We start from the raw sequence: 20,093 nt of genomic DNA, 5'->3' as shown, positions 1-20,093 counted from the left end.
ATTAATTGGCTGTTTTGCTTTGCTATTTAGCAGCCAGTTTCCTTTAAAGCTAAAGCTCATTCCCTTAACTGTGTTTCCACAGCTCCTGCTCTGCCAAAAGGTTAAACAGACCTCATTATCTGCTTCCTGCAGAGACCTAATTTCTACAAAAGGCCTTGAGCACGGCAATATGATTGGCAGGAAAAATAATAATGTTACAGAAAGCTGTTTTCACACCTAGCCAAAGAGTGAGAAGCATAGATACCATTTGAAATGATGCTCCATGTGAGTCTCATCAGCTGGGCAGGATATTCAGCCCCTTCTGGTTTGGGATGATTCTCACATCTGCCCCTTTCAGCATGGCATCCTCCAGTGGCATGCCCTAACATTTCAGCAGATTAAGCAGTTGAGGATAAAAGATCAGGTCAAAATGTCTCCATTTCTCCTGAATTGCTGCTCCAAAATACAGCTGCCTATGAAACTGCAAGGCAGCCCCTACTGTAGCCCTGACAGCAGAGAGCAGGCACTCTCCCCCTCCCCAAGGCAGTCCCCTGCATAAACCTCCCAGGCAGACCAGATCCACTTCTTTTTGAGGAAAGACAAAACTGCTACCTGGTAAGCGCCACACTTCTCATTCCCTGGCACAGGATATCTGGCTCCCTACAGCTAAGCAGCCTGGGACAACCCATACACAGCTCTGGTCCTCTTCAGGACCTCAGTCCTCTCAGTGGTCCAAGAGCTCACAAACCCCTCAGACCACACACAAAAGGAGAAGGCAGCTAAGGGTTTTAAGACCCCGCTGGGAGACTGTGAAGGAAACAGTCTGAAGTCCCACCTCTCCTTTTTATTCACCCCTAGCTTCTCTAGTTTCCTCCAAAAGGAATGCAGTCCATGTGATCAGGGGTCACTCAAAAGCACAATTCAGAGTGAACAAGCAAAAGGTAAGCAAAATACGCAGCGTAGGGTTCCACAGAGAAGAGTCATCCTTTTCCTACACTGTACTAAGTTGTAGGTGAGCACAGTGAAGCATCAAGTCTGCATTTGGGACAGTCCTGTGTCATGAGAAGAGTGCTGCTGTGTAATAATATTCAGGATCTATCAGCTTCTATTGTGCTGCATTTGGCTCACTTGCACAAGATTAATATTTTCACTACTCTGCCAAAAAACACCTAAAACAAAATAAAGGAGACAAGTGAAACTCAAATCACCACGTCTCAAAGAGGAAGCTCTCCAACAGGATCTTACAACCTCATCTGAAAGAACAGTTAGTTGCTGTTTGGATTTCACACTGATTTGTCTCAGAGTGCCAGAATCATGCTCTAAAAGTCACTACAAACTAATAAGTATCACTGCCTATTGAGTATAGCATTCTGTACCATCCATCCACAGAATCCATCAGCAATTTAACAAAATGTCATTGGGGCAGCCTCATTAGCAAAAGCTCTTGGAGACTGTTGGCCTGAGTGTAGACCAACTGAAAGTGTACATGGACATTAAATCCAACCCAAAATAATCAAACAGCTCCGTATGTCAGCAGATCTATAATCAAGGTGGTATTTAAGTTTATGCTCTTCTAAGGCTTCAGTTATTATTACTGTACCTGGAAAATGGAAGTCTTTAACATAGCAAGATGTCAGTTCCTCAAATATCATCCTCCCTCCCATTTGGGAATGGCACTACTGTAGGAACACCTGATATGGTTGAAAAAATCAGTAGTTTCACACTTGAGCACCACCATCTTGCATTTTATTCTGCAATTAACAGGCAAGATGGTGCAGGAAGTTCTGCCCCTGCGAAAAGCAAAATAGTGCTGCTAACTCAGAAGTGGAGTTTGGGACACAGCAGGTCCCAGGAGAGGCTGGCCATCCTCAAGACCTCTCTCAAGATGCCTGGAATCCCAGCTCATGTTGTCTCTCTGGTGCCAGCACATCTCTGCAGAGGACCACACATCACCTTCAGAAACACCTGCATGGTGGGTTCCACCCCCCAGCTCTCTGTGAAGTCCAGGCTGTCAGAGGTCTGAGCACAGTGGGCTAAGAGATGGTCCATCCAAGTGCCATAAGCAATTATTTAAGACAACTATTTAGATTTGATTTGTCCAACTTTAGCTTGGTAAAAACAATGCACTTAAAACCACTTCATATTTCAATATTTTTTAAGAAGTAGTAATTTACTATGAAAATAATAACAAGAGACCTGTTTCTACTCACATCTATATTTTAAAACCTTTGAGTAAGATTTACTCAGGCTTCACTATACAAAATGTCTTTCAGCATCTTAAGTGAAGCTACAATTTTTAAAAAACAGAAATGGTTTTAGTTTCTAGAGGTTTCTAGAATGAATGTCTTGAAAGGCTACCCTTCTGGGGCTCATCAAGGCCTTGAGGAGCACCTCCAGTGCTTGAGGTGGGAACACTGGCTGCCAGTGCACGTCATCAATCCAGATGGAGACACAGGAATTAGTCATCCTCTGAGTCACTCTCCCCTCTGGCTGGGACACATGCCCTGATTGAGGACATGAGCTGGTCCTGGATCTGCTTCCTGGGGTTCTCTTCGAGGTCTGTCTTGATGGCACCTGACTCAGAAATCTTCCACTCCAATTCTGTGCAGTGCAAAACAAGAGTCATGAATGTAGGGGAGCAAACTGGAGAAAGCCCACCCTTGGCTCCCCAGGTGACTTCCCTCATCATCCTACCACCACCACTACACCAGAGCCCTCCTCTTCATCCTCCAAACCCAGATCCAAGCTCCTGCCCCGTTTACCACACCAGCTCCAGCCAATCCCCTCTAGTGCTGGCACAGGTCTCAGCACAGGGCACAAAAGGTCAGGGTACTGCTCTGTACCCACCAGTGACACCTCCAGTGCCACCACGCTCACCTTGTAACCAGGAGTGCAAAAGAGGTGATGGATAGAGAGCACCAGCTTTAGAGGCAACTCTCGCAGTGAAACTGAATTCTACCTCCTTCTAACCACATAAGGGCAGACGACAAGTTAGCACATCTATTGCCAGTGAAGGAATACTGCCCATACACTACAGCTGCCCCCATCATATAATGAGCTCATCACAATCAGAAGAACCAGGGAATAAATTTGATAAAGTGAAAAAAATTGTGGAAATTTCATTACATGTCTGAATTATGGGTATTTTCCACAGATATACCTTGTAAATAGAATTCACCCCTTTGCCTCTACATCACACACTAAATACTAGTTCCTTTGAGACAGTAAAGAGAGACTTCACCACCAGCAGTAGGTCGAAATTGGACTGGATTGCTTCCCAGAAGTGGTAGAAAGTCAATACAACACATTCAGTTGAAACTGCTCTCCTACTGCTGCTGACAATCCTATCATCAAATCTAATTTCTTTCAGATATTGCAGAATAATGAACACAACCTCACACTTTCTTTAAACTTTAGTTGGAAGGCACCTGTGCTTAGGGGACAAGAAAGACATAATAGAAAAGTGCAGAAATTTCATTACACAGCTTTCTGTGATGACTAAAGTAAGCTGACTCAGTCAGGGACAGCAGACAAACATATGCCATCTTGAAAATGAAACAAGGAGCCCTACAATCCAGTAGGGAAGTGCACAGATGATCATGTTAATGCAGGCAAGGGCAGCCGTTCTCGTCCAAGACACCCTAAAAACACGCATGGGTACCATTTAGCTTTTAATATATCCAGCAAAATTTGTTTCACCCAACACAGGGCATAAATACTTGCACACACAAGACAAATACCTACATGTTGGTCTATCACTGCTTTTTTTTTTTTTTACAAGACAGCCATGTGGTTGAGCCATAAAGGTGAAAAAAAAAATCTAGTATCATTTTCAGTGCCTCCCTTCTCTTCCTAAGCCTCATTTCTCTCATTCCCAGCAATGTAGTTTTGCTTTTCCTTTGGAAGAGCAGAGATGCAGAAACTCACCATCCCTTGTCAGGTTCATGCCACCAAACACCAAAGGCCCAATGAACTGAGCTTTGATGTCTCCCTCCAGGTAGACAAATATCGTGGGCAGGTTCTTATCAGGGTAGTTGGGGATGCAGGTGGTAGAGATAGCTTTGATGAATTTCACATCTCTGAACTTCTTTGCAAGCCCACTCATATGTTGATTTATTAAGGCACAGAGTGGAATTCTGCGAAGAACAGCAACAGACACACAAAAGGAGAAAACAAGAGACAACTTAAAAAGTAAACAGCTCCAGATCAGATTGATGACTTTCTGCAAAGACAAAAGTACCAGAAGCAACTTCTGTATTCCAGCATTCCAAGGAGATCAGCACCACTGGAGATTTTGGTGCGTGGTGGGTTTTTTCTCTTAATATATTAGTAATGCAACCTTCCCCTCTACCCCCTTTGTATTTAGGGAAACTGGTTAATGAATTTAAGATACTTAGAAGGTGCATGAGCAAGGGCAAAATAAAAGCAAAGTTGCTCCTGGAAGAAGGTATGCAAATGATGATCAACACCTATGAGGCAATTAGAGACAAAGAATAACAGCAAGTATTCATAACCTTTCAAAAAAAAAATCTAACAACATTAACAGACCTTTTTGACAAGCTTTTCTGTCATGGTGACAGGACTGCAAACCTTGCTCACTCCATTTGTAGAAACCAAGCTAAATACACATTGATCCTTCTGATTCACAGCCCTTTGCATTTGATCCAGAATAATTTCCAAAGCTTGGATATTTCAGTGGCAGCAGCTACCTCTATGGAAGCTGTATGGTACACATCTTGCTGTGTAGTAGAGATGTACAGAAAAGCCACCTCATGGTACCATCATTCTAGAATGAAGTTCAGCAGTCTTGTCTCAACAGTATTAAAATTACTAATTTGTTTTTATTTCTTAGAACTCCAAAATCAGTCCTTAGTTCCACAACAACTACACATTTACCTTGGAGCATTTTAAGCTATTGACAGTGCAAGGTTTAATAGCTATAAAAAAAAAAATTAAAAAATCTTACCCTTGTTTGTAGAGGTGTAAGATTACCCAAATACCTTTTCCAGCTTTTGTAACCTCTTGAACATAATCTTTTCCCGAAATCTCCAAAACTTCCCCGAATTTATTCTTCATTTGAGCTGCCTTCATTTCTGCTAACCTTTGCTGCCTGAATAGCCAGGAACGAAAAAGATCTTGTGAATAGATGCATTTTTTTGGACAGAACATAACTTGGAAGAAGCTGGTTGAGGACTAGACTTCAGAGACAAATTACAAACTTCTTCTAAGCCCAGAGCAATAAAATCAAAATGACACTGTACATTCTCTTGTATTTGCATCATAGGCTAAAGCCACATGCAAGAAGTAAATCTGTGTTTCATGAAATGCTTTTTTTTTTGCTCATTTCTGGCTTCACTAGACATTTCTTCTCCTGATAATACACTACCAAACTAAATGGCAAAAGCCATGAGAGACATTAAGAGATAGAGGGAAACCAACACTAATTATGCAAATCTGAAGCACCTTAATCTCACTGACACAAAAATTAGGAAATACTGGAGGTGATTTTCAAAGCTCTCAGGATCTCTGGCCATACACTCAGCAGGTGCACATTATCTCTGCAAAGCTAGGCTGTAGATAAAAGATACTGAACTCAAACGCTGTGATCCTTTTAAAGATGCTTAGAAGCTCCACAAGAGACCAGAAACACAACTCCCTTCTTCCATCATCCTAAAAACATCCTTTCTCTTCAACAATATCTAAAAGCATATAAAAGAATGACCCTCCAATTATCATTAAAGCCAAATTGTGCAAGCTGCTCTGACCTGTACATTTCAATAGCTCTCTCATCTTCCTCATTAAATTCATCTTCATTCTCTTCTAGCTCTTCCAGAGTCATGTCCTCATAAGTTTTCACTAGAATAGAAGAAATATTAAATCAGCAAAAACCTCATTCCAGGATTAACACTCATTAATTCTCATCAATCCAACAGAATTCATTCTAAAAACAGAACAATAGAAAGTATGCAGTGGATATTTTAAATTATTATCTTAGAATAATAGAATGGCTTGGGTTGAAAGGGACCTTAAAAACCATCCAGTTCCAACCCTTCCTGCCAAGGGCAGGGATACCTTCCACTAAACTAGGTTGCTCAAAGGCTCATAAAACCTGGCCTTGAACACTTCCAATGATGGGACATCCACAACTTCTCTGGGCAACCTGTTGCAGCAGTGCTTCATAACCCTCACAGCAGAGTTTCTCCTAATCTAAGCCTACTGTCCTTCACCTTAAAGCCATTCCCCTATCTACCACTATATGGTCTCATAAAGTTGGAATTGCCATTAGGAGTTGGGACTTCAGTGATCTTTGTGGGTCCCTTCCAACTCAGGATATTTTTATGGTTCTACTCAATGATTCTAAAAAGTCCCCCCCCCAGCTCTTCTTTCAGCCCCTTTGCCACTGAAAGGTGGGTTCTACAGTTCTCCCCCAAGCCTTCTCCTCTCCAGGCTAAGCAGCCCTAGCTTTCTCAGCCTGTCATTATTATTCCTACTGGATTGTTAGGAAGTGCTATGTGCTTTAGACATACAGATGGAAAGAATATGATGGAAAAGGCCTCTGAGCTGAAGGCTGCCTAGACTAGCACCCAACTACTGGCACAAGCTTTCAAGCTTAGCAGCTGCAGCACAGACATGCACATATACCTGGCAAATTCCCTTTGCACTGCTCCTGTTTCAGTTTTCAAACATTTACTTCCATACAAATACAGAGCTAACACGAAGAACAAAGTTTTCCTGTGCTAGAAGAATCCATGTGGTCAGGAATGTATCTGTTTGATACCATTAACAGCTAATCAGCCTGCACAAATGAAGCTTTGGTATCCCTACAGACATGGAAAATGACACAATGCAGTCCCGTGGGGCACAAAGCTTTAAAAAAGAAGAATTAAATTTATCTAAAGTAATGAAGTCCTTGGAAATGTTTTGGTTTAGAGGTCTGTGTTTAAAAAGGAGAATGAGGACCCTCATCTCCAACTCTCAACATCTAACTTTCAAGATCAATATTCAAATCTATTTATCAATATCTAACTCCTACTCAGAGCTCCCCAACAGCATCACATAATAAACAGTCAATAAGTGTTGCAAACATTTATTAAGCACAAATACCTGTGCCTGTTTAAAGACTAAAATAAATAATTTAAAGACTAAAGTCAAATAATGCAGAGCATTCCTGAATGGTGCCCTATGTCCTCATAATGTTTCCACATGGAAATTTTCTGTAAGGTCAGGCCTGTTTACAACTGTAGTAGTCAAAATGGTCCCATTCAGCATTTAACTATCATACCATCCTACTAATTACACCTTGGCTGAAGTATGCTTATTCCTAACAACATAAGAATATAAATAAAATCACTTAATCATAAGGTTTTTTCTTCAAGAATAACTTAGGGCTCAAGACTTCCCCCCCCCAAGAAGTTGAAATCACTTCGGTTGTGTGGTATATAAACATTGCTGCTGTTCATTTCTTTGAGAAAGCTTCCCCCAGGAGCCACTCCAAGGCTTGTTCTGCTGCTGCCTGGGTTGGCTGGTCACTCACCCAGAGATTTCTGAAGGATGGCAAACTGCTCCTCTTCTTTTGCCCGTTCCTGTTCCTCCAAGTTTTCCTTCGGAGGAAGGATCCCTTTCTTGCGCAGAATGTCATTCCACTCCGTGTCTTTATTTGGATCCTAGAGCAGAACAACAAATGGATGGTATTTCTTCAAGGTGAATTTTAGCACTTCCAGAACTTAACACAGTTACTAAACTGGTAACTGGATGGATGGTGCCAGAAAGCCCTAGTGCAAATCCTTCTGATGCCAAGGCTTTTTTCCAGCCCCAGACCTGCAGTACCCTGAAGACTGACTTTGTTTTATTCCATCCCACTCCCAGCACATACAGGAAGTCTTGGCTGGGTACTAAAGTTTGAAGCATTGCAACCACTGCTGCATCTCTCACAAAGTAAGACCAAAGGAGAGGGTATTAGCTGGGTGACAGATAAGCGTGCTAACCTGATGGCTTCCTTATAAACCCTCAGCAGGACAGGACACCAAATCAACGGTCACTGCATCAGGAAGCACTACTGACAAGATACACACAGGCACAAACCTTAGAGACCTAGCGCTCAGTACATGGGAAGTCTCCTTGTTAGATTCAAGTCAGAGTGACTATGTAAGGGCTTAGAGAAAAGCAAGCCATCTCTGTCATCCATTGCTAAGGATTCAGATCTAAATCTACAGCTATTCCTGAGATTTTACTGCAAAATAGTTGCAATAATACTGCAAAACAAGGCCAGTACACCTCTGCACATTGTTGAAAAGCTGAGTAGCTGAGTATGAGATTTTCCTACTTAGCAGGCAATTTTACTTTCTAAAATAGAAGAAATCTCAGTGATAAGCACCCATAGGTTGTTTGTGCTTCCTTGCTGTCTTGGCCTAGGTCCAGTTTAGAAGCTAAACACACCCACTGCTTTGCTACAGCTTGTATCAGCACACCTTACACCAGGTCTGTTCACAGCCATACAACCACCTCGCCTCCCCGACTAAGCCCCAGTACTTATGGACTATCGGGGATAGGAAGGGAGGGGTAGGGGGCAGAAGGGCAGAAGAAACAGAAGGAAATATAGAAAAAGAACAATGTAGCTTAGCAAACATAACACCAGACTTTTTTTTCCCCCGTCTCTGACTGCGGTCGCCTTTCCCTCGACCCCGCATTTACTATCATTTACTATCGCACTGATGCAGTGCCCAAAACGCCGACCCGCTCACTACAGTAGTGAAATAAGTACCGTAGCTGCAAATAAAAGCAACAAATCGCCAAAAACCCAGCCACGGAGCTGCCGAACAACACCGCCCCGTAACAGCCACCTCTGTGCCGAGAGAGCGGCACGAACCCGGGCCGCCCGCACCCCACTGCCCCGGGCCCTCGGCCGGGGAGGGCGGCCCGTGGCTGTCGGCGGAGCCCAGCCCGGGGCGCGGCCCCAGCCCTGGCCCGGCCGGACTGGCCCAGTGCGGGGACACGGGGGCACCGTGGCTGCTCACCTGCATGGTGGCGGCGGGGCCGGGCCGGGCCCGGGCAGCGGCGCTGGGCAAGGCCGGGCAGGGCCGGTCCCGGCGTGCGCGGTGCGGTGCGGCCGGAGGAGGCGGCGCTGCCGGCGGGGCGGGCCCAGCGCCGCCGCTTCCCGCAGCGCCTAATAAGGATGGTCCCGGCGGAGGCAGGCCTCGGGCCGGCATGGGCGGTGGGGAGGGGTCACAGAGCGGCTGGAAGGCGCCCTGAAGATCGAAAATCCATCCCCCTGCCGTGGGCAGGGACACCTTCACATAAACAGGCTGCTCAAAGCCCATTCCAACCTGACGTGGAATAACCATGCTTGAGTAGGGAGGTTGGACAGGTGACTCACTGTGGTCCCTTCTAGTCTTTTTCTGTGATTCCCTGTAACTTCTGTTTACACTTCACTGAGACTTTTTTATCTGTTTGCATTTCATATCTTGCTTTGTTTTCCTACTGGTTTATGTTCTTATTTCCTTTGCCTTATCTGTTAGAAAATAAAATAAAATAAAATATCAAGCCTGTATTATCTATCCTTATTAGGCATAATCAGGTGTACTTGTAGTATTGTTATGATTGGATGATAGCCAACTGATATTACCAAAAATTTGTCTCTTGATAGTTACTTTTATTTCAATTTTGAGTCCATGTTAAAGTATCACTCAGAAAACACTGAAAAGTTTGTCGGATGTGGTGACCGGAATCTGTTTGGGATCACACCCCATTCCATACAAACAGCCACCTAGGCCTGCCCTTTCAAAGAAGGGAGCCTATCTTTTCAGCTTGTTTTTCAAAGACACATAGCAGAGAGAAGAGACCTGCTCCTGTGTCCCTTCCCCTCCTTTTATGCCTTAGCCCAACAGGTCAGCATGCTTACCCAGATGTCAGTCCCCATAAAAGAACCCTAAGAACCTACCAGCAGGCCTTAAGAGTGTGTTTGGGCAGGTGGAGACAGGACTGTCTCAGCTCTGGCAAGGGCCTGAAGTGAAAATTTAGAAGCCCCACTTCCACATGTTATGAGATTGAGGGCATCCCATTAACAGCCAGTTACTGTGAAGTGGGCTGGCCACTTTCCCTGTGCTAAGTCTGGGCTACTGAAGGGAAGGCACAGCCACCTTTCCTGCCTCTGAATCAGGAAAAATGACAGCTCTGCTTTGAGAGGACGTCAGTCCTCAAGGTGAGCATTTGGACATGCAGAGGGTACCCCATACTGGTTGTTCAATGCCTTGAGGTGGCAGAAAACTCAGCTTAGACTAAATGCTCATCCTTGAAGGAAAAGTGAGTGAGTGCCACGAATGCAGGTGCTGTGAGGCTGACCCACAACTGGTGTCTGGCAGGCAGAACCAAAGGCTGAACTGTTCATGACAGTTTTGTTTTTTGAATACTTTGCCAAACCTGGGCTTCTAGGACCACCCTCTGGTAGTCCTCTTCTGTGGCTGAAATACTGTTCATACCCACGGCTCTTGTATGCTGCTGGGTGGAAACTACTTTGAGTGCCAGAAAACAAACACAGAGTAGGAAGTGAGCACTCATTTCTTTAAAGGCTGCTCAAAAATATTCCTCTGCCTGAGGTGAGATTTTTGCCTAGGTGAACAAAAAGGAACCAGCCAAGCACCCTCAGCACCAGAGCCACGGTAAACCCTGAGCCCCATCTGGGACGGTGTTACCAGAAGAGGGGGCAGAAGCCTAAATCTTAGGAGCAGCCCCATCACATCACTTGGTGGGGCTCTGACATGTTGTGAAGCAAGCATGACTCTGCCCAGGACACATCTAAAGCAAAACAAAGTTTCCCCCTCCCACCCAACTAAAATATATTTACAAAGCCTGTTTTCCCTATGTACTTTTTTTATCAAGTTTCAGCAGGAAGTAGAGGATTCTTTTACACATAGCATGCAGACAGAAATACTCCAGTCAGAGTGGGTGAGAACTAGCAGTGTCATGGTGAGGCTGAAATGTAGCTGTGGCTCAGCCCTTGCAGACAGCCTGCCTTCTTCCCCCTCTCCCCAGCCAATTTGCTTCTGAGCAGCTGGAATGTATTTCTTCATTTTGCCCCAAATCGGGGATTAGGTGAAGGAAGATGAAGCACATGTGTTAAATGACTCATTAATTACCCAGGTGACCCACTGATGAGGAGAAAAAGTTGCTAATAAAAAGGTTCTGGCCCCGGGATAGAGGTGTAATGTGACTTGTTTGTGCTTGGGTGTAGGTTGTAACAAGGCGCAGACTAGGGAAAAAAAATTGAAGGTAATGTGATGTACTTTTCATTTGTAATGTATTGTAGAAGATTTGGAGTTGTGAGCTTTGTGTTATTCTGTAAATTAGCTGCCTCTATTACATAGTATGACTGTACTGTGAATAATTTGGAAAAAGTATTTTCTGGTAATAGGGCTAAGGAGTTATAAGGGCTTAGTTTGCTTGGACTTTATTAGGAATTTTTTTTTTTTTTTTTTAGTTTTACTATGTTTTCACCGTTTTTTCAAATCTTAGACTGATTTTTTAAAAATAGTTAAATCTCTCAGTAAAAACCCTAAATCTTAATGTAGTGATGGGTGGTTTTGTATGTTGTTAGCAGCTGTGCTGGAAGTTAACTGTCCTGTTTACTGATAGACTCGAAATGTTATTTAAATGAGTAGTTTTGCTACTCCAGTTGTAAGAGTATTCTAGTTGGGCTGAATTTCCTTCATCATGAGATGGTAATTTCTATTCTTCAGTCTGAATTGTGCTGTCCAAATCAATTTATCCTTTTCCTGGTACAGAAGACCTCCAGTAGTATTCTCATAGAAACCAGAGAATGCTGCTTAGGGAATTAATTTGAAGCTGTGTATGAAAATGTCCTGGAGTATTTTGGGTATAACAAGCTGTAGGCTGCAAGAATTTTTCCATTTTTAGATTTGAGATGGAGGGATGTTGTAAATTGATAGTAGAAGCTGTAATGCAGATTGTGCTTTAAAGAAGGCCTCAAGTTAGCTTTGAGGTAACAGTTGTGGTGTTTAAAAAAAAATCTTGCTGAAGAAGACCCACTGTGCCTCAATCCTAAATACACTCCAAGTAGCAGGGGAAAGCTTCTCTCCTTTTGAGCCCTTCATATCTAACTTCAATAACCCTTGACGTGTTTTGCAATGAGATCCTTCTCCTAAAAGGCAGGTGGTAAAAGGGCAATAACTGTTAAAATTTTAGCTCTGCTGTTGATGAGCTGTGGTGTGTGGTGAGCTCTTTCCTCAAGAATAGAACGAGCTTTCCCCTAGATGTGGAAGGGCAGAACTGACCTTGCTGTTGCCTCCTCTTGCTGTCCATTAGCTGTAGCCCCAGCACCCAAGTGTTTTGAAGACCTCCAGCCCTCTGTGTCTCCTTGCCTGTCAGAATGTCTGGACGTGGAAAGAAACAAGCAGCGGCTGTCAGCCCTAGAAGTGTATCCAAGAAGAGCAAATCAGCCAGGGCAGGTCTGCAGTTCCCTGTGGGCCGTGTCTATAGGCTCCTGCGAAGAGGGAACTACGCTGACAGGATTGGCTCTGGTGCTGCCATCTACCTGGCTGCAGTGATTGAGTACGTGACAGCAGAGATCCTGGAGCTGGCAGGGAACGCTGCACGTGAAAACAGGAAGACAAGGATCCTGCCCAGGCACATTCAGCTGGCTGTGAGAAATGATGATGAGCTGAACAAGCTCTTGGCCTGTGTGACCATTCCTCAAGGAGGGGTTATGCCAAATATCCTTGCTCAGCTCCTTCCAAAGAAAACTAGTGGAAATGTTGCTTCTTCTCAAGAATATGGTGGTAGACAGTGAAACTTGCTTTTCCTGGTCTGGTCTGTGCACTTGTGGATGCTGGGGCTCAGTACCACTAATTTGTGTGTCAAGTATTTTGCCTGCTAATTTTAAGTCATTTTAAAAACGTGTAATAAAGTTTCTAGAATGCAAGACTGATCTCCTTTTCTCTTTTCTCATGGATGGAAGAACAGAAAATGAAATTTTTAAAAAACTAGCCCAGCATAGCACCTGAGTATCTTTTTAAAAGTCCAGTACATGCTCACATTTGAAAACATGTTGCAGGGAAGTGTTGTGAAGCAGGGAGAGGAGTCAAGACACATGCTGCTGTTCCTGTGAACTTTTCTTCCATCTAGCACCGATTCATAGTGCAATTAGTTCAGCATCTCAGAGGATAACTCTGCTTTAGTAACCTTTAAAGCCTTATTGCTCATAAAACTGTAGTGAGCATCTGCTCCATCATTACAGTAAGCCTCTATCAGGGAAAAGCATGCAGAAAGTGGTGGACCCATGTCTTCTCTCTTAGCACAGTTGACAAATTCAGTGTTTTTTTCCATTGTACAAAGTTATCAAGAACTTGAGAAGGGGTGTACTCCCCCTTCTCCCCTCCAAAGTCTGTTGGTTTTCCTCTATGGATTGATAAATTTTTTTAAATAGTCATTTTTGTATCTTTTAAAAAATGAAATGACCCTTCTATATTCAGGGGCATTTAATTTACTTTGACTGTAATTAACAAGCAACAGGTCCTCTCAAAAGAGACTTGCTTTGTAACATATTCTTCCCCACAGCATATTCCCTGCCTTTTTCCTCTGTATCAGGATGCTCTGTGCTGGGGCAGCAGGTGGAGAAAAGGGTCAAGCAGAAGTTGGTGTTAAGAGAAACAGTTCTGAAGTGGTGAAAAACTGTGAGATGTGAGAATGGAGATGAAAATGCTGTAAAAATAGAATGAGAGATAGATTCATGAAGGAAAGAGCAGCATAAATGTCAGTAGGAAGTGAATGTGCATTTTATGTGAGGTAGCATTTCACAATAGAATAAAGCAAAGAGGAATTCCCTTGTTGGCAGGAAGAAGTGAGTGATATTCTTTTGTTTACACTGTAAAGCTTGTCAAGCAAGAAGAATGTCAGGATACTTTCTGGCTGTTCTGGCTCTGCATTTACACCTGCTGTCCTGTTACTTACACAACAGCCCTGCTGATATTTTTTAGACATATTCTTTCTTCCACAGCACTTGTTAAAAGTTAATGCAGCTCATTAAGCTTTGAACCAGCTCTGGCAGGGGCCACCAACAGATCAAATGTTCTGCTGCTGAAGAGGAAATAAACACAGTTATGGCTCTTCACTGCTGCCTTTCAACCCATCAACAGTGAAATTATAGATCCTCAGAAGCCTGGGCCAAGAACAATGAGAAAAGTTGGTTTGTTGTGGGCATGTTTTTTTTTCATAGAGGCTGAGAGGGGAAAAATGCGGAGCTCAGTTTTGGCACCTGGTTTTGCAAAACATGTGCTGAGGAGTACTTAGGCATTTACTGGAATAGCACTAATTACACTGATAAATAATGATGCATTCATGTAATCAGAAAACAAGTTTTTTTCAGTGAAATAGTATCTTATTTGATTATAAGGTAAACTCTCAACAAATATTACTGGTCTATTATGGTCATTTATGTCATTATTTGTTCTCAACATGGGCATTGGGAACACGCTCAGATAAATAAGATAATGAACACTTGGCTTCCTTGGAAAGTTGGGGTTGTATCCCGGTTGATTAATAGGCACTCTGGATGATTTTGAACAGAAATGTAGAGAGTATCAAAGCAAAATGTTGGGGCTAAGTAACCATACCTTTTTCTCACAAAGGGGGAAGACAGAAAGGTGTTACCTTAGTAGTGAAGATGCTTAGCCATACCCACAAGTAGGCCCTGTTCAATAACGTGCTTGGTAAGTATGGAAATCACCCTAGGTCATTCTAATGAAATTGTGATAAAAACTTTCTTTTATGCAATACAGTATAGGAGAGCCTCTTGAAACCTCAAATACAATAGCAATACTTTTGCTTGTTCTCTTGATCACTGAAGTGCTCATTTACTTTGATGAAACAAGACATTAATTGCACGGTACTTTTGCACATGACTGGTTCTCATGTCTCATGCTATATGTTTCAACTTAGCTCAGTCACCTGTAGCTGAGGCTGGTATGTGACTTGGTTACAAATCAAAGCAAAAAAACCCATTCAAAGCACAGCTCCTCTGGCATCTCTCTTGTTACTGATACTGCAAAACACATTTATCTTGATGTGCTGTTACTTTCCTAACTCAGTTATGCCATGGCACCAGGGTGTCAAGGAAAATAGATGTCTTCAATAACACCCATTAGAGAATGTGTGTACATGGTGCTCCACAATTGAATGAAGGGGTGAGCAGATGGAAGCATGGGAGTGAAATGATGCCTGGAACAGCTCCTCTTCTTATACCTGTCTAGAAGACTGAATGCTGTAGAAGACTGAATGTCTGGGTTGTGCAGGGTGCTTGTAGTTCACTCTGCACTGAGATTTGTGTGTTTATAAGCTTGATATCTTCTGTCACCTTCACTTTCTCTGTAAGGAGAGGAAACATTCCAAGTTATGGCCTCAGAGAGTCTTGTCTTGGTGAGCACAAGGGATGCACAAGGTCTGAACCCATTCACTACCCGAGCTGGTCAAGTCCAGAGCACCGTGGAGAGGGGCAGGGCCCGGAGTGCCTCTGCTTTGAACATCCCAAATTTGATGCTGGCCTGGCCCTCTGCTGACCGGTCCCAATATTGCAATTCCTAAACACCACTGTCCTCTTGGAAGTCAAGTGCTGCTCTTTTGAAAGTCAGAGTAGTGAATTTGTGTTATAATCTGAGATTATCCATAGTCTGGGGAACTATGCAGACTATACAGAGCTGTGACAATGAAGGAAATTATGTCATATGAGACTACTGATAATCAAAGGCTATTTTTGGTGTTTTTCATGTAGCAGAGTCTCTGGTGTTGTTCCTGGAGAGGCCATGCTGCCCAGCAGAGTAGGTGGCTGAGGCACATCAGTTCACACCATGGTCATGAGAGGAAATATGTCCTTGCTGCTATGCTGAATGAGGCTCCTGAAATTTGCTTATTTTTGGATGGATCACACATGATTGCCACTGGGTGCTCTGAGGTCAGTTCACACACATTCTATATTTTGGCATTATCTGCAGGAGGTTCTACTCCGTGTTTAGGTATTTTTCTGGTGGATGTTTAGACAGTTGTACTCCAGAAGCCTGTACTTATGTGTAGGCATCTTTCAGTGCCATGATCCAGCAGGCACTATCTAAATGGCTGTGTAGTAATCCCTGGGTGAAGAAGCTTTGTAGTAAATATATCCAGAATTCTTGTCTCTCAAGGTGGCCTTATGTTCTCATTCAGACTTCCTCTATTGATCTTCAGCAGGTTGAAGGCTAATAGGGAGATGGTATTTGGTGTACAAGGTTCTTTGCACCAAAGAAATGTCAAAACTTTAGGTGGTGAATCATAACCTGCTAAAAGATCAGTCACATTTTTGGTTTTGTACACTGAAAAAAGTTGATCCAGAAATGACTGAAGGAGACTTAGTAACTCATTCTAGTTGTTTAGTGCAGAAATCTATCAGAGCAATAAAGACAGTTTATGCAGTCAATGCAGCTCAGTCAAAGATATGTTTCTACCCTGTTTAATAAGGTAGAGGAATGACAATTGCAATGTGGGTGTTGTCTGGAGCAGGTAAGTAAGTTTTAAGAGTGATCTCCATATAAGCAACCAGTAGACATCCTGGGATCACCACTCGATTCTAAAATCCCAGCAAATAAGTAAACACAGGCATTGATGAATGCTGACAGCAATGGTGAGTTTAAAATTAAGCATTTTATCATTCCTCACCTCACACTTTCCTTCTTGCAAATCAACCCCACTTCATTCAGAGTTCCAGCTTTCCTTGATCACTGCCTTTCCTCTTTGCTGGTTGTTCCCCTCTTTCTTCCCTGTATTACTCTGTACATGAAGCCTTACCTATATTCAGCAATGCAACCCCTCCCATGTAAGTCTCTACAGTTTTTTATTCATTCCATATTGTATTTTGTGTTCTTCTCAACACTGATATTTGACTATCTACAGTTACCCATCCCCTTTGCTGCAAAGCTGTAATTGATTATTCTTCACTATGTGCAATCACTTCCTTTGATCCTCAGTGAGCTGTATGTATTTTTTTCCATATCTTTGCCAGGGTCATTCCGAATGCTGACTCCGTCCTGCAACACTGCCATCCCTCGCAGCTTGCACTCACCTCAAGATTTACTAAGTGAGCTCTTCCCTGTGGGAGCTGAGCACTGAGTGAGGCTGTCCAAGGCACAAGATCACGAAGGGAGCAGAGTGAGGGAGCTAAACCACTGAGAAGGTTTTCCTCTTGTGCTTCGTGCTCTGTCTCTTTGGAGATCAGCACGTCACGAGGCCAGGCAGCACTTGCTCCCCCCCAGATGAGTGCATTTCCAGGTCCCTTGCTGTGTGCTCTGCTGAGCACTGCCTGGCTGAGCCCAGCTCCTGCAGGCCAGGCTTTTAAGGTCCTAGGCCAGCCTGAAGTGATTTTTGAGTCATATTAGGTGGCACGAAGATGTGCACTCCTGAATATTCCTGCCTTTCCAAGAGTCCACCGAGCTGTTGCTAACCACATGCTCTATGCTGTGGCAACTGGTTTCAGGAGTTAAGTGCTACAAAAAAATTTCCCCTTTGCAGCTGAAACACGTTGCTTCTCAGTGTAACTGAGTGTCCCTCCTTGCTGCTTTTTATGACATGAGGATGGAGAAGTACCCAATTTACTCTTCGAAACACACTCAGTACACAAAGTACTCAGTACTTTGAATATCTTGTCCTGAAACTCTAGATTTGTCTCTTCTCTGCCTGACAGTGAGAACTGAGTTTTCACATCTTTTTCTTGTAGAAATATTTCTGTGCTTCTAATTGTTGTCACCTGTGTCTGCACTCCTAAATTTCTGCTGTGAGTTTTGCAGTGGGATATTCACAAAGAGTTTCAGGCCAGAGATGACGTTTGCATTTCTATGTTATTAATTTCTCCTGTTTTGCAGGTGACATTTGAATTGCTCCAGGGAGCAAAGATTTCCACTGAGCAGTGAACAAGAGCTCTTCTGTGCTTCTTACAGAGGAGCTACCATTACTACACTACAGATATATGACCGGGGATAGGTTCCCACCTGCAAATTACCACCTATTTATCAACCTTAAGTTTCAAGGCTCAAACAGATGTTATTCTTGAAACCTATTGTGGGTGAAGGAAGCCTTTGCTGACTGCATGAGCACAGCATGAGTTGCCTATGGTACAGTACTGCTTCAGTTTCACCTCAGCCCTCTCGCTTACTTTCTCCAGCAGGATGGGGAGAGAGCTGAAAGGGTAAAAGTGAGCAAAGCTGTGGGCTGAGATAAAGACAGATTAATAGGTAAAGCAAAGCAGAACAAGGTGTTCTTTCATTGCTTTACATCAGCAGGCAAGTGTTCAGCTATCTCCAGGAAAGCCAGGCTCCATCACGTAGCTGTGACTTGGGAAGACTAATACCACCACTCTGAAGGTGTGTGTCCCGTTCTCCTCCCCAGCTTTTATAGCAGAGCATGACAGCATACAGTGTGAGATAACCCTTCAGCAATTGTGCCAGCTGTGTGACCTCCCAACTCCTTGTGCTCCCCAGCTGCCTCACTGCTGGGATGGGAAACAGGTCTTGAGATAGTGCAAGCCCTGCTCAGCAATAGCTAAAATATCCCTGTGTTAGCAACATTGTTTTGGTCACAGATCTAAAACACAGCACCTTAAAAGCTGCTATGAAGAAAATTCACTCTATCCTAGCCAATACCAGTACAAATACTTATGTAGAACTGAGCAAAGTTTGATAGTTTTCAGCTTTGGCCTCAGATGAAACAAGCCAGAAGTGCCATTGCAGTGCTTTTGTAATCATTATCTCTTATTTATTTGCATTGCCAGAGTGCATCCCCACCACTTGTATTTGGCCTAGTTGTTCCTTCCAGAAGAACAACCTAACTGGTTCCAGATATCTGAGAAGCCAGAGGAGCCAGTATCCCTTTGGAAGTTTTTCCAAGGCCTAATAATTTCCTACAGGATTTGACAATACACTGAACAACAGCTGTCTCCTTGATGGCCCTCATATGCACTGGAGCCTCTATTGGACTCTCATGAAGGCATCCCTCCTCCAGGCTGAACCAACCCAGTTGCCTTTGCATCTCCTCAGGGGCAAGTGATAGAGTTCTCACCACCTTGAAGGGCCTCACTCTACTTTTTCCATGGCTTTCCTGTATTCTGAGCCTCCAAACTGAATACTCTGCCTCAGATGCAGTCAACAATTCCCAAAAAACTCATCCTTTCCCTCTAACTGCCAGCCAAACTTCTGTTAACACAGTCCAAACTGGGAACTTATCCAGATAAAACCCCATAAAAAACCCACAAAATGACTAAACACAGGTATCTCAGGGTTTGTTTTTAAAGACAAAGGTGTCTCCAAATCTGGTTCACATGCAGCTGTGCCAGCATTATTGGAACGGCACCTTACCATAGTAGCCAAAGAGAAGGAGAGATAACAAAGGGCCTGAGGAAATCAATGCTATGTTCAGGGATTGCAACCTCATTTGTATCCCCAGCCTCGTTTGTATCCTCAGATCCTCAATTTTACTATGCTCTTTTCTCCCTAAGGAAGTAACTGCTTAGCACTTAAAGTTTTGTGCCCATAAATGTCTCCACATACCAAAACACTCCATACAGTGCAAGCACAATCAGCTGCACTACATTTTCAAATGCATGATTTCAGAAAAAAGGGCAGATGTTCAGAATATTTCTCAAAAGTGCCTCATTTGTGCTTTATGATAGCCAGTAAGGCAAGGCTGAAAAAATACATCATCTGATCAAATAACATCTGTATGTGGCAGCAGTACTTGATCCTCTTCTTTCAAAGTGCTTTGGATTCATCAATTATCACACTTGAGCACTTAGTTACTCAAAATAAATCATTAAAATGTCCGTGATGATTTTAGTACAGTGTTGTTCAGGATGCCTATTCTGAAATAATGGAGAAATATATTATCTAGTCAAAAGGACAAGCTTATCATTTATGACCCTATTAAAGAAAATGTTATAAAATTCACTGTTGCATTTGAAAATTGTCAATATTGAGATGATGGATTTTCTTTGATTACAGCTGGCAGCAGGCAATGCTAGACTATAGCCCAAGGAAACCTAGTATGGGCTTCAATAAAAAAAGGACAACAAAAAGAATTATTGATTGCAA

General features: G+C 43.2%; 2 protein-coding genes across 2 annotated transcripts; one reads left to right on the top strand and one right to left on the bottom strand.

Annotated features, from left to right (window-relative positions):
• Positions 1-2,178: 2,178 nt before the first annotated feature.
• PDCL3 (phosducin like 3) lies at positions 2,179-9,100 on the bottom strand. Its single transcript, XM_050971488.1, has 6 exons — positions 8,994-9,100; positions 7,514-7,643; positions 5,745-5,835; positions 4,946-5,089; positions 3,907-4,115; positions 2,179-2,580 (listed from the first exon to the last, which is right to left on the bottom strand). The coding sequence occupies exons 1-6, from the start codon at positions 8,997-8,999 to the stop codon at positions 2,438-2,440; spliced, it is 723 nt and encodes a 240-aa protein (XP_050827445.1). The 5' UTR covers positions 9,000-9,100; the 3' UTR covers positions 2,179-2,437.
• Positions 9,101-12,361: 3,261 nt separating this feature from the next.
• On the top strand, positions 12,362-12,781 carry LOC103812638 (histone H2A-beta, sperm-like). The gene has a single exon (XM_009085709.4). It carries the CDS (start codon positions 12,362-12,364, stop codon positions 12,779-12,781), a length of 420 nt encoding a protein of 139 aa, XP_009083957.2.
• The last annotated feature ends 7,312 nt before the right edge of the window (positions 12,782-20,093 follow it).

The sequence above is a fragment of the Serinus canaria genome, chromosome 1 (genome assembly GCF_022539315.1).
Source record: "Serinus canaria isolate serCan28SL12 chromosome 1, serCan2020, whole genome shotgun sequence".
Classification (NCBI taxonomy): Eukaryota; Metazoa; Chordata; class Aves; order Passeriformes; family Fringillidae; genus Serinus; species Serinus canaria.
This window is presented reverse-complemented; position numbering and strand designations above follow the sequence as displayed.

Coding starts and splice junctions, on each gene's coding strand:
- PDCL3 (XM_050971488.1), bottom strand. Junction 4,116..4,945: donor TTACACCTCTACAAACAAGG/GTAAGATTTTTT, acceptor TGTTCTTCGCAG/AATTCCACTCTGTGCCTTAA. Junction 2,581..3,906: donor CATGAACCTGACAAGGGATG/GTGAGTTTCTGC, acceptor TGCACTGCACAG/AATTGGAGTGGAAGATTTCT.
- LOC103812638 (XM_009085709.4), top strand. CDS start 12,362: ATGTCTGGACGTGGAAAGAAACAAGCAGCGGCTGTCAGCCCTAGAAGT.